The sequence below is a fragment of the Schistocerca piceifrons genome, chromosome 1 (assembly GCF_021461385.2).
Source record: "Schistocerca piceifrons isolate TAMUIC-IGC-003096 chromosome 1, iqSchPice1.1, whole genome shotgun sequence".
NCBI classification, from domain to species: domain Eukaryota; kingdom Metazoa; phylum Arthropoda; class Insecta; order Orthoptera; family Acrididae; genus Schistocerca; species Schistocerca piceifrons.
Window position 1 is genome coordinate 1119782039 of NC_060138.1, and position 15380 is coordinate 1119797418.

The window sequence follows — 15380 nt, forward strand, 5'->3', positions numbered from 1 at the left end:
AGATGGTTTCTCTCACCATCTCTACACTTTGGTCCTGTTGCCCTTCTGTTCATTGAAATTACGAAATTCTTGAGACTCGTGCTCAATAGGAAACTCTTGGTCCTCCCATGTATCTTACCTGGCAGCCCGCAACGCGGTCCCTCAATGTCTTACATGTGCTCAATGGTACTTCCTTGGGTGCCGATTGAACCACCACCCTCCATTTGTACCTACCAATCCCTTATCCGTTTGAAATTCGACTATGGGTGCTTTGTTTATGCATCTGCATGCCCATCCCTCTTATGCCGTCTTAACACTATCCACCATCATGGCACCTGTTTGGCCACGGGTGCCTTTTACACCAGCCCGACTGAAGCTACTGAACTACCACTGTCCTACTGCTGTGACTTTCTCCTCAGCAGGTATGCATGCTGTTTGTCTGCATGTGTGGCGACCCATCCTATGCCACCTCCTCTGATGATTCCATTGATCGTCAGTATGGGGCATGTCCTTCTTCTCTGTTACCTCCTGGAGTCCGCTTTCAGCACTTGCTACAGCGGATTAACTTCACACTACCTGCACCTTTCCCGGTGGGTGTGAACCCTTCGCCACCTTGGCTTTGTGAAGTGGCCCATGTTAACCTTGGCCTTCATTCACTTTCTAAGGACACTACTCCAGCCTCGGTCTATCACCTTCAGTTTCACGACCTTCGCATGGAACTTCACAATAGTACCTTTGTCTTTACTGATGGCTCTCGGACTGACCGTGGGGTCGGGTGTGCCTTTGTCATTGGCACCTGTGTCTTTTGATATCGGCTTCAGTCACACTCCTCAGTATTTACAGCTGAGCTCTTTTCTTTTTACCAGGCCGTGGAGTACATCTGGCAACACAGCCTTTTCAATTGTGTCCTCTGCTCAAACTCTCTCTGTCCTTCACAGTCTATGTGCGCTGTAAACCGCCCATCCCTTAGCGCAGCAGGTCCAGGAAAACTATCAACTGCTCACTCTTGGTGGAGCCAGTGTGATGTTTCTGTGGGTTCGTGGTCATGTTGGTCTGCCAGGAAACGAGGCTGCTGCCAAAGCTGTGGTCTTTGTACAGCAGTCTGCAATACCTATATTCCCTCCAGTGATCTCTGTGTTGCCGTCTGTCAAGAGGTGGTGTTCCTTTGGCATCACCAATGGTCCCCCTTTCACGAGATAAAGCTGTGGCTTACCCTCTCCCAGCGGCTTGGACGACCACCTCTCGTCCCTTCTGCCGGAAGGAAGTTATTTTAACTCAGCTGTATATTGGGAACTGCCTTTTTAGCCATCATCATTTGCTAAGTGGCGCTACCCCACCACTTTGTACACATAGCGCCCGATTTTTAAGTGTTCGTCACGTCCTGATGGAATGTCTATTTTTTGACCTTTTATGTTCCCATTTGGGTTTGCTGTCTGAGTTATTGACCATTTTAGCAAATGACGCGCGGGCTGTTGACCACATTTTACTTTTTATCCTCCAAAGCAATATGGTGAAGGCCATTTGAGTTTTATTTTTGGACCTCTATTTCTGTATGGTGTCTTTTTTAGCCCTTTTTCCTTGTGCCCATCTTTAGCTGTCTTCTATTATGTTAGTTGTGATTGACTTATAGCCGTTTTTTAACTCCTCTCTGTCTTAGTTATATAGTTTTGACTTGGGCATGTATGACCCCAGTTGTTTGTGCACCCTAAAAGAAAAGAAAAGAAAACAAACAAAACAAAACTCATTCTGTTGCTTCTGTATGCCAGGAGTGCCTATTACTGTGTCAACCACACAGGGAGTCTGTGTGATGATCAAACGGAGGTATGTTTGTACGACCCTCCTATGTGAATGATTTCGTAAATGCTAGAGTTTAAAACTTCAGCTTTCCTTTTGCTGTCTTCTATTTCTGCTTCAGGGTGGTCAGTAAGTGACTGGTTAGAAACCTTTGACCTCATTAGTGCTTTGACATGGAACCAGAATTTTCTTGGGTTCTTGGCAAGATCTTTTACTAAGATATGACAGTGGTAGTTGTATGCTTTGTGTGTTGATCTTTTTGCACACACCAGAATTTTACTATTTTTTGCCAGTTATCATTTGCATGTTCTTTTTTGAACCAAGAAGGCAACAGTCTCTGCTTCCTCAGCATAATCTCAATTTTGTTGTTAAACCAAAGTGGGTCTTTTTTATCCTGAGTGCACTTCTTCAGCACATACTTCTCCAGAGTGTGACTTAGAATCAGTTTAAACTTGGCCTGTAACTCCTCTACATCCATCATATTGAGGCTAATGATGTTCTTTCATTGTCTTGAGTGGGATGCTAACAACTGCTTATCTGCTCTTTCTAGCAGAAATATTTCCCTTGCCTGCTTGATGGGTATATTGCTGTGAAGACATCATAACCACTAATCCCTGCTTGTGTACTGAATCATTGATAATGTCAGGCTTGTTTGTAGCTAATGTCCAAAATATTTCCATGGCATATTGGCTATTGAACTAGCTGCTCAAGGCATTTTTGGAAAATGTGTTCAAAAGTACTTCACAAGACTGCCTGTCCATACCACCTGCAATGACACCATAGATGTCCCAGTCTGTACTTGATAGGTTAGTTGCCTCCAACTAATATTGCCTGTTCAGTGTATTTTTGCTTTGTTGAGTATAGACTTTCTTTGAATGCTTCAGAAACTGTTACAGCAACATAGGGTGACTGTTAAAAATGTCCAATAATTAACTAGAATTTACCAAGATATGTTACATGCTTTCAGATAATTTCACAGCAAGGCTCAATTTCAACCTAATAGACACAATATTTTCATCTTCTGCAATGAACACTCCCCTTCCACGGTATCTAATCTCTCTTTCCAGTATATATTCCATACCTAGTTAAATATTTCATAGCTTCCTACTTCGGGGTTCGGCCAGCTCTGTTCCAAGAATAATTTGAACATGGCAACTTCCCTGGAGGGCAGAAAATTCAAGAACAATGTTATAAGTACTTCAACTTACAGTTAAACTTTTGACAGTAAACATGTTTTTACTTCATACATAGTTTGAACTCATTCTCTGCATTTGTCTGGCAAGCATTCATCAGGGAACCTCAAAGTGCAACCTAGCCTTAAAATCCCTCATGTGCACTCAACAACTCCTCTGTTACCTGAGTAGCTGCGGCTTTTGTGTTGCACACACATAACCTACAGTTTAATGTGGGCTCAGAGCTATGGTGCAACTCTGCATTTTTTCATCTTAACAATTTTTGTCAGAGATGTGAGAAATAAGTGAAACATAAAAATCCTAGGATTGAGGAAATATTTAACATCAGGCTTTTTTATTTTTAGTCTGGCCCTTTACCATTAAGCCACTGAGTGCAAATTCCTGTGATTTGTATCATTGATTTAAGTTTATAAAATTACCTGTTTTAATTTTATTTTATAGGTGAAGGAGATTGAAAAACGTGATGCTGTACTTACACCAAAGCAACAAATTGATCGCCTTTTGCGACCGGGATCTACCTATTTTAACCTCAACCCATTTGAGGTTCTGCAAGTTGACTCTGAAGCCAATCTTGATGAAGTGAAGAAAAAGTACAAGCGTGTATGTATTTATATATTTTCATGTTACAAGCTTTGTCGATGGTAATGCCATATTTAGTAAAATGATCATTATTGCTCATATGAATTTTCTGCATGTTAGGTCTATTCTGTTAATCAGAGAAAAATATAAAATAAAAAAAGAAAGTCGCCCAGCTGTAAGCAGTTAATTCTTTCCAGCCCTTTCTCAAATGCTGCAGCTAAGCCAGTTGTATGTTTTTTACTGTGTATTGTAAAGATTCTTTTAGATTTTTTGGAATAGTCCAGTAACCTTGTCATAAAATGGGAGGGCCTAAGTTACAATTTTTTGGGGAGATGTGGGAGGGGGAGGAATGTGAGTGAAATGCAAAATTCAAGGTTGCGATTTTGGCACGGCATATCCCCCCCCCCCCCCCCTCCCCCGGATTTCCGAGTATCCCAAAAACTATTAAATGTTCACACTTGAAAATTTCAAGCTAATTTTCATGTTTCATTATATACAGTTATCTTTGTATCTTGGATAATTTGTCTGAAGTGATTCAGTGAAGTAAACATTTATTCAATGTAATATTTTAAAGGGGATGATGCATTGGTATAGGAATGACGATACATAATAAGGGATAGGAACCTGATGATTTCTGTGAACCTAATATTATGAGTGAGTTGATAGAAAAAAATTAAGGAAATGTAATGTGATATGAAGTTAGTCACAACAGTGCATTGTGAATGTTTACAGGAACAAACTAAAACAGTCTGTTTATGTAGTGTGTCTAGCATGTGCGAGTCAGCGTCACCTGCTGTGTGTGGGCAAAGCATTTCCAGCAGCACTAAACCAGTAGGCAATGAAAGAAAGGACCCCCCCCCCCCCCCCCCCCCCGCCACCCTCTCTCTTCTCCACTGTTTCCATTCCTTTCAAAACTCCCTCTTCCCTTTCAAACTATCTCCTCCACTCTCCACTCAGTTGATAGCAAAGGCTAGAACAGTAACATGCGGTTGATTCACTTTTAAATATCTTGAATATCATGACTTGAAATTAGGTATTTGTGCCATTGAGACTTGAAATTTCCACAATGTTGGAGAAGGGATTGTTTGAGAGTTCTATGTGTTTCATATGTAGTGCAATTTTAAAGGAAGGTCATCTAGCGTTGAGGAAATAAAAGGAGCTAAAATCATAAAAATGTCCAATGCTCCATTGGGAAGTAGTGACAATGTTTATTGAAATGTTTTGCTGAAGTTTATGTACATACAACATGCCAGAAGCTTTACAACAATCCTATTGATCAGAACAACTGTTAAATGTGGAGACACACATGTGACAAGAACTTCCACTGAGAAATTAAACTTCAAGAACAATGTTTCCTACGTGGAGAAGTCATAACAAAAGAATTTCTTGATGCTCAGAAGAAAAAATTGACAGAAAAAGTGATACTATTATTACTGTCAAGGAGGAGTGGAACTCATACTGAAAGTCACTAAAAGAAGTGATGAATGGGTGATGAAACTAAAGGAATGAATTACAGAGGAGACTAAGTTAGTAGCACTTGACATGAGATAGCATCTGTTTTGCTTAGGATGATATGAAAAGCAACATCCAAAGAACTTCCAAGCGGTGGTCATACACAGTGTACCCATATTTGCTTATCTTGAAAAGCATGCAGATTAGTGCCAGTTTTTACTTCCCCTACTTTTCGACCTGATAGGAGAAAAAGCTTGATGGAGTATAAAGAAATAACTGACTGACAAGTATGGGGATGACATACTCATCACAGACATTACATTAAAAAAAAGTTATATGCTCCGAGAATACTGACCGCAAGATCCTTAGAAATGGCTGATATGAAGAAACCGGTAAAATAAGTCATCAGCATGAAAGGTTGTCAGTTGCGAAGGCAGCTGCTCATACCATTTAAGAAGACATTATATCGCAAGTTTATGACACAGCTGCCCACAAATGTCAACTGAATTCTTGAGTGATGTAAGATCTGTAATCATTGAGTCACTCAAACTATTCTTGGAAACTTTGATCCTCACAAGTAAATGAATCATTGTGGATTGTTATTGTACAAAGTGTGTAGCTCTTACACATTCGATAATATCATCGGTGTGGCCCCACTTCTTTTTCTTTTAGTACTACATGGCATTGGACTGTAATTATATCACAAGTTTAAGTCAGAACATCTTGTTGAAATGCTGGAATTCATAAGATTTTCAGGTAGTTGGTAAATCCCAATAACTCAGTACCTGGAAGGAAGAAGGAAAAATACATTGCTTGACATGTTGCTCTGCTAATCAACTCGTACGCCGGAATTGCTTTGTGCAGTTGGACACATTTGACAATCATGTGAACAACAAAGATTTATCAACAGCTGTTATAAAAGAATTGAACAGCATTCATTCAATACCTAGAGATATTACACAACTCAATACAGATGCTGCATGGCTGTATGGCAAGAGTTTGCTACTACCTGGGTGGGTGGGTTCATGGAAGAGGCTACAAAAGACTTGCCATTCCAGAAAATGAAAGTGGTATGCCTACCATTCATAAACGACCTCCCATCTCATTGTGATACCATATTCACTTCCCTTCGAATGGTGAACCAGAAATGTCAGGCTTATGGCCAGAAAACCTGGTTTGTCACATTCAACCAACCATTTTACTTTAAAGCAAAAGAGATCCTAAGCAACAGTAGTGATTATGATGTAAATAATGTGGGTGTGGGATTGGGAGTATTTCAGCTAATAGTGTCATTTGTATTATTGGCAATATAATGGGGCGGTAGGGGGGGGGGTTGATTGAAAGAATTGTATGCGAATGTTTATGATTAAAACAGTATCGACAAGGTGATACCTGTCCATTCATATGTCAAAGCTGCAAGGGGCTACACTTGTGCCTATCTAGCGTTAGCACAGGAGGTGGTGAAAACAATTGCCTTGACAGCAGAAGCAATATTTGTGCACAAAATATTCTGTCAGACTGTGACAAATCTACAATTTTAAAAGTGTGTGAAAAAGACAATTCCAGTTGATAGTAACAAAATTCCACAAGAACTGGGTGGAATTGGTTACATAGTTCATCTGAACCTTGAGGATGAGAGACTATATTTTGCATCTGACACCGTCTAACAATTGCTCCTGTTCTTTCATGTTGCAGGCCACTTTTTATGCCAAGTGTGCGCATCTATCTGCAGCACATCTTGGACATAAGCAAAAAGATGGATTCCACTGAATATTCAGTATTTACAGCTGATGGATCCTTCACCATCAGTTGTTCACAATAGTTCTGGTTGTGTGGGGTCACATTAGCAGTTCTGGTTGTGTGTGGTCACATTAGCAGTTCTGGTTGTGTGTGGTCACATTAGCAGTTCTGGTTGTGTGTGGTCACATTAGCAGTTCTGGTTGTGTGTGGTCACATTCTGAGCAGCACGTAGAAATTAGATTTATTTTGTAAAACGGATGTGATAATGTTCTTTAGCAGTGGAGTTGTAGGAGAGAAAAGGGTCAACTGTCTTACGGCCAGAAATATTGGGAAGAAAGCAATGTTGAAGGCTGTAGGTGAAAACTTACAAAATGTCAAATTAGAGTGTAAAACCAAAGTTCTCTCTCATGTGACTGTTGACTACCTCACACTGTTTCACAGGATATGCATTTTGAAAAAGTCAGATGAGGATTTGATCTTCTTCACATAAGAGTTTTCACCATTCGCAATGTCTCTAGTCTCTTGCGGGAATGAAGAAGGCAATAAGTTCTTTTTGTATGCAGCATTCCAACCTGTCAATCCTGAGTCATGAGGGAAAACTAAATTTGTTGTTGTAGGTGGTGGTTGTCTCCTTCACAAAGTGCTGTGACCCAAGCACTCCTCATTTGAGTTGATAGTTGCCTAATATGTACAATATATCAAGGCATGGTACAGTCAGACAATAGCTGTTTTGTTTGATGGTTATCCAACAGCGCCTGGCCAAAAGAGTACAAAGGACCCTGAACATAATTGCTGAGTTCAGGCACATTCTTCTTTGGAAAGGATATTTGAGGAGACAATCACTTTTAATGTTTCCCAAGAAATTTTTTTGTCTGTTGATAAAAACAAATATCACAGCTGCTGAATGGGAAATTTGAAGCCAATCACATGGAGGGGTTTGAGGGTGAAGACTATGCTGGTGTGCTGATCATCACTATAGCTATCAGAAAGGCCTCTCATTTTCAGGTTGTGGTTACTGCAGTAGAGGATGTAGACTTGTTAGTCATTCTCACTGGTCTCAGGAGTCCCACACGAGGTATCATATACCTTCAGAAGTGTTGAAAAGGCAAAATGCCAGATGTCTTCCATTCATCGACCTTGACATTCGTGGTCAATCGCCTCATCACTTTCACTCATGCCTTCAGTGGGTGTGATTTCACGTTATGCTTCTTTGGACAGGAGAAGCTGAAGTTGCTCCAGATACTACAGAAACATGTAGACCTTAAAGAGACAGCTGCAGTTTTTTTTCTAATTCAGCTGTGACACCAGATGAAATATCCGAAGCTGGGGAAAAACAGTCATTGAGTTGTATGGCGAGGAAAGACCCAGTCAACCCTCTGTTACCTGCACTACCAGTTCTTCACAAAGGCTACAGCCGAGACCAGTTTCAACCTGGCCAGAGTTCCTCCCACGAAAGGTGCAGCAAAGCTACATTTGTTTTGCATATACCACCAGGTGCAGCAGCAGGCAACAGCCAGTCATGCGAAAACCTTCCTGAAATTATGGTAGATTTTGATTTCAACACCCAAGATTCGGACGAGCTCAACAACGATGAGATGGACAGGCTGTTTGAACAAATCAAGGAACAATAACAGATATACTTCCATCAAGGTTTTGCCTTGGGATAATCAACAAATATTTGTGTTCCATCTCAGTACGTTCAGGAAGAGGAAAATGGCACTGGAGGAGGTGGATTGGCAGATTTGTTGGCCCTGGTCCTTCAAATAGGAGGAAACATCTTTAATTCAAATCTTGTGTAAACTATAATTCACTTTATTTACACTTTTTGTGAACACATGATGTAAATGTTTGTTAATTAAATTTTTATATGCTCTTTTTTTTCCATCAGTTTGTTGACTTGTCCTGAACAGTGATGTCCCATCAAACATCCCCTCCACCACTCTTCAAAATGTTAATTGAATAAATGTTTACTTCACTGAATCATTTTAGAGAGGTTATTGAATATATAAAGACAACTGAATGTGATGAAACATGAAAATTGGCTTAAAATTGTCAAGTTTGGATAATTTCCCAAACTTTGAAAAGCTGTATCTCAGAAACTATTAGGTCTTCTGCTCCTGTTTTGATCTCAAAGTGTAGCAAATTCAGCCTAGTTTAAAAATCTGTAGAATGAATGTTGTTGAAAATGAGCTCCTTCATGGTCAAAATGGGAAAAAACTAAAAAAAGTCCAAAAACTGCAAAGTTTCAAAAGTGATTGGGGAGGGGGGGGGGGGGGGGGGGGGGGGGGGGGCGGCTTCTATGGTCAAAAACTTGGATTTTGCACCTGTCACATCCTTTACAAGGGAAAAAAAGAAACCTACTACAATCACTCAATGCAACTTATGATGGACTAGGTTACTGGATTAAAACTTAAATGCTAATTATTTTCTGCATCTTGTAAATAGCAACAGTGACAATACATAAATTGTAATCTGGTTTTGTTAAATTTTAGATTTTACTCAGCATGTTTGAATGCACAAATAATATACACAGAAAAGTGATCTTGGATGTTTTTGTAATGGATATGTATTTAAATTTGGTTGATTCATTGATGCTGTTCTTAAATTGAAGCAATTTATTGGCAGACTTTTACTTCTGAAGAAAAAGGAAATCGGAATGTAGATTTGAACAGTCTTGAAGCCTGTGCACTACTCCTGCTTCCACGAATATCGCAAGGATGTTATAAAGTCAATCTGAAGGTGTGCCACACACTGAAGGGATGGTTGGCTGTTGAGGCGAAAGTCATTAGCAGCCAACCTCTGGGGAACCTACAGTGCATCAGTTGTACTGGGCTTAACCAGACAAATGGGACTCTGACTGGGTGAACTGTAGAGATCACTAGGTGTTTGTGGGAACACCATGTAACCACACAAACACAAAAGCAAATTTGTAAATGGTGTGGATTGGCTGTTACAGGCCACAACATTGGTTATAGATAAAAATCTTTTGAGTTACATATTCTGTCATCTCAAATTATTTGTCATTCATAGTTGTAGATACGAGAACCAACAATCCTTATCATTCATTTTTTAAAATTCAGGGACAAATAAATACTTTGAAATAGATGACTATTCTCATCTGCTTGGTAACTGTCACCCATTAGCTTCAGCCTATGAATTCACTGACTCGCTCAAAAAATTCTTCGTAAATGTTTTTATGTTTTTAAAACAGCTGTACTTTCTTCCACATATCTCTTGGCGCAGTGCACAATATTATACTGTTGTAATAAAGAAGCATTTACTGCCAATACTAAAAGTAACATAAAACAAATGGTATTCCAGAAGTCACCAGCAAATGGATGCTGCTGCTAATCATCCAGTTGAGTTGTTGATTTCAGTGTCACGTCATGTCATGTGCTACGTCTATCATACATGGTCTAAGATGATAACTTACTTGGATGAACGAAGTCTTGCAATGAATACTCTAATGTCTTCGCCGATCTCCAGCTTGTACCTCGAATAAAATAACAACAGTGATCGACATATACTACATTTAATATTTTCTTGTTTTCTTATCTTTAAATAAGTGCCCAACACCAATGCTTCTGTCTAATCATTCATATATCAATTACTCAAGGCCCAAAGTCAACGTGTGACAAGGTTGCATCATGGCTGCTTCCAGACTAACTGATCAGACTAGTCCCTCTTTTTCCTTTCATATACATCCTGTGAAATTTACATATATACGCTCATGGAATGTCTATGGACTTGCGGGGCAGTGTGTTGTGCTCCAAAGATATACTATTGCTACATCCAAGCAGCTATTTCTACCCAACGATTCTTTTTAAATAGCTGTCATGCGTCATCCTCAAATATTTTCTTCTCAGTGCACATAAAAATAGAAAAACTGACGATAGCTTAGATTTAATTCATCCTATTTCCACTCAGAGTATCACATGTCAGTAAGAACTACATTAGTATGCACATCACGCCCTTAGAGTTGCCCATGACACTCTATTGCCCACGAAGCAGGGTCATTTGTCCAGTGCCAGATTTCATTGTAAACAGCTTAAGTAATCGCCTTGCTTGGAGCAAAAATTGTCATGTGTTTGTAAAAGAAAAGAAAATCCAAGAAATTAAAGTGACTAAGACAATTCCTTTTACTGAGAAGGAGAAAATTACCCAGAAGGCCTTGCAACTCTTGCTTTCCCATCTTCCTTTGCTTCTATTGTGTGAAAAGTGTATTCAAAGACAGTACTGCTATGGAAACACAAGCAATACGTATTGCATAAGCAAATATCCATGTAAATGTACAAATGGTAATGCCCATTGTATCAAGTCTGCAGCTACTTGTAAACTAGTTCCAACAGAGAATAGAGCAGAGAACATTCAACCTCAAAGCTAGATGCACAAAGCAGTTCAACCTGATCCGTATAGTCTGGATCACAACAAAAAATGAAATACACACCAAAAAAGTCAAAATCAAAAGAAACTTGGCACAAAAGCATCAGATAGGAGGAGGTTAGTATTAACTGTGAATACACATATTAACAAAATAGGTCATTGTATTTCTACTCTCATTGTCCATGATGTCACCAAAGAAGAGACATGTTGAAAGAAAATCTGTAACTGCTCCTGAACTATACTGAAATTTGAGTGTTTTCTTAAACATATGGAAGGAGTAAAGCTTGTAACACAGTACTGGCAGTTGTGCCTATGCATACAAGAGATTCATTTCAAACCTTCAGACAGGCTACACAATCTGTGGGAAGGATGACAGAGAGGGTGAGAGGGACAAGGGTGGAGCAGTAGTGTTCATTATGATACATGCCATTCTGTACATGTTATCCTCACCAACCATCTCGTTGTGCAGCCATTCAGGTTTACTCACCATTAAGAGTACCTGAGTGCTCCCTGTACCCTCCACCATGTAAATATGTTATGACGAGACCGTAGGGTTTTAGCTATAAAATCCATTGTGCTGTTCTCCTCCTTTGGCATTCAGTGAACATCTACTGCAATGTTACTCTACATACAGTTGTCCCAGGGATCTAATAGTCTACAGGTTTCTCTTGTTTGTTTTCTCAATAAAAGGAACGTTGAATTTTCCAGCACTGCAAACAGATCACCCACAGCTATTGACCTGTTACTTGGCACTCCCACAGTTTAACACTCATTTAGAAAAAGCTGAGCATATGCACTCTAGTGATCATTTTCCAGTTAAAGTGCATCCGGCAGATACACAAACATATGCAATCAACCCACATAAATGGGGTCTTAAACAAAGCCAACTTGATGTTTACAGCATCCTTATTGTGTCCCAATATCAATCCAGCATCCAGGAACTGTGACATTACCGAATGGTTACTGCATTGTTGTTACTTTTCCAAACGGCATCCCATACAAGCAAATCAGTTGTCTTTACCTGCAGTTACTCGAACCCTGGCTACTTGAGCTTTGCACTGCTCAGTTTAAAAAGAATAGCTTGATGTAGTCATTGGGTCGAGCCGCGCACATCTGCTTTTGTTTCCCTCAGCTAATTCACTGCAAATAATGACCTGTAGCTGTGATCCTGCAGTCAAATAGCATATGTATGGTTAGAATTGCAAGTTAATAAAATACACAGAAATATAAAATAAAATTTAAATGATTAATTTAATAACAAGGATTCTATTTTAACATCTGTAATTGATGTAGACAATGGAGAATTATGTTGAATAATGTTTGCTCAAGAAAGAACTTCTCAAGTAAATGGAAAGTGGTCCTACAATTTTTAGTTAAAACGCAAACAGAAAATACGGTAGCAAAATCCCAAAACTAACTTGTAATCCATGAAAACTAAGCCCATTTCATGACCATAATACTGTACATTAAACATTCACCAGCTCAAAATGGTTCAGAGCTAAACCTGATGGTTTACAAATTAGCACACTTGATGCAAAGAATAGTAACTCATACTCCATTTGCAAAAGTTAGAGAGTCCTACTCTGGAACACATTCAGAGCTCTCATGTTAGTCCCTTCAAAAGCTACAACTGAATTGTGCACATTACCATGGTCAAGTCTGCATGCTTTCAGCACTTGAAACAGTGTTGAATTGCTCCCTTTAACTCTTCACTCAAGAAGTCCCAGTCTCCACTTAACTCCCATAGTGTTCCACCACTGTCTGCTTTTCCATTGGCTGAAGGCCATCCCCACCAAAATACATAGTTCTCTCGTACTACAGACATGATTTAACTCATCTTGACCACTTCCTAGACTAAACTATTCTGACAGTATTTAAATAAGAGAAATGTTATAAACATTCGTGTACATTTAGATAATTTACAATAAGTATAAATAGAGGCTTGTCCATAAAAAACTAAGTCAGTATTGTTGTGCAAGTGTGCTGACTATACATGGCAACAGATTGTGCTTGTATATTGTTCAAACGGATATTTAGGACTGCTTGATAGAAGTGTATTTTGGGGTCTGTCCATTGTGGTGACTACTTCTAAATTAGCACAGTTTTTTAATAGTTCTTTTCATAAGAAAATAATTCTTTTCATTAAGCATTTAATTCATATTTGGCAAGGCTGCTGATAACTGTGCCAATAATTGCCCTAATCCCTATATCATCATCATCATCATCATCATCATCATCATCATCCCCACCACCACCACCACCACCACCACCACCACCACCACCACACCTACTGTGTAAATTGTTTCTTGAGGAAACATTACCACATATCCTAGATGATCATGCAATATGATCAGATCACATTTTAACCTTCCTGTGGGGGAAAATGCGTATTACAATTTGATTTAAAATCACTCTTTTTTGTAGATGACTTAGGTGTTAGTTAGGAGGGGCATTTCCTGACAGTTGTTTTGTTCAAAGGGAGAACGTGGCCCAGCCCCACCCCAGTTGAGACATAAAGAGACATAAACTCCAAATCTTAACCCTCCGTACATTAAATGTATGTCATTTGTTTGTATCACATGTAATGTATTAAATGACTTTTCCTTTTTATGATACCCACCCCTAGTGTCGATGCAGTGGGCAATGGAGTTGTACGGCACATATTTCACCCTTGTTGGTGCTCTGGGAAACCTAAGCATGTGCTCTTCTCCTGCTACTCTACTTTATATGTGCATGTCCTAAATCTTCTTTCATCAATACTTTAGGTTCACTGTTCTCTGTAAGTCATTTCTTAGGGCATCATCACAGCTCTTGGCTCACCTCTATCCACATTACTCGCAACCCTTCTGTTGGCTCATTAATTATAAGGATAAAGGTGCTAATAACTACACTGTTGAATTTCGTGGAAATCTGTTTTAACATCATTATGATGTGCAGTGTGTTAGTTGAACAAAAGATGGGATAGGCAATTAAAAAAATATACACTGTGTGATCAAAAGTATCTGGACAATCCCAAAACATAGGTTTCTCATATTAGGTGCATTGTGCTGCCACCTACTGCCAGGTACTCCATATCAGCAACCTCAGTAGTCATTAGACATTGAGAGAGAACAGAATGGGGCACTCTGCAGAACTCACAGACTTCGAACATGGTCAGGTGATTGGGTGTCACATGGGTTGTACAACTGTAGGCGAGATTTCCACACTCCTAAACATCCCTAGGTCAACTGTTTCCGATGCCATAGTGAAGTGGAAAAGCGTACAGGCCAGCCTCGTCTGTAGACTGACAGAGACTGCTGACAGTTGAAAAGGGTTGTAATGTGTAATAGGCAGACATCTATCCAGACCATCACACAGGAATTCCAAAATGTATCAGGATCCACTGCAAGTACTATGACAGTTAGGCGGGAGGTGAGAAAACTTCGATTTCATGTTCGAGAGGCTGCTCATAGGCCACACATCATGCTGGTAAATGCCAAACAACACCTCGCTTGGTGTAAGGAGTGTAAACATTGTACGATTGAACAGTAGAAAAATGTTTTGTGGAGTGACGAATCATGGTACACAATGTGGCGATCCGATGGCAGGGTGTGGGTATGCCAAATGCCCGGTGAACGTCATCTGCCAGTGTGTGTAATGCCAACAGTAAAATTCGGAGGTGGTGGTGTTATGCTGTAGTCGTGTTTTTCATGGAGGGGCTTGCATCCCTTGTTGTTTTGCGTGGCACTATCACTGCACAGGCCTACATTGATATTTTAATCACATTCTTGCTTCCCACTGTTGAAGAGCAATTCGGGGATGGCAATTGCATCTTTCAGCACGATCGAGTACCTGTTCATAATGCACGGCCTGTGGCAGAGTGATTACACAACAGTAACATCCCTGACCTTAATCTTATAGAACACCTTTGGATGTTTTGGAACACCGACTTCATGCCAGGCCTCACTGACCTACATAGATACCTCTCCTCAGTGCATCCCTCCATGAAGAATGGGCTGCCATTCCCCAAAAAACCTTCCAGCACCTGATAGATCATATGCCTGTGAAAATGGAAGCTGTCATCAAGGCTAAGGGTGGGCCAACACCATACTGAATTCCAGCATTACTGGTGGAGGTCGCCGTGAACGTGTAAGTCATTTTCAGCCAGGTGTCCTGATACTTCTGAGCACTTAGTGTATATGTTCACATGCTGCCCATTTTCAAGTTTGTAACTAACTACTTTCTTTGTATGACAGTGGCTGTCAAAATTTGGGCTCCAAG

The 15380-nt window shown here is 39.9% G+C and overlaps 1 protein-coding gene across 1 annotated transcript in view; it reads left to right on the plus strand.

Annotated features, from left to right (window-relative positions):
- LOC124777610 (dnaJ homolog subfamily C member 8) overlaps positions 1–15380 on the plus strand; it is an 81807-nt gene that overhangs the window by 23228 nt on the left and 43199 nt on the right. Inside the window, exon 2 of the mRNA XM_047253074.1 lies at positions 3408–3566. Within this exon, the coding sequence (XP_047109030.1) occupies positions 3408–3566 (159 nt within the window). The remainder of the gene's footprint in view (positions 1–3407; positions 3567–15380) is intronic.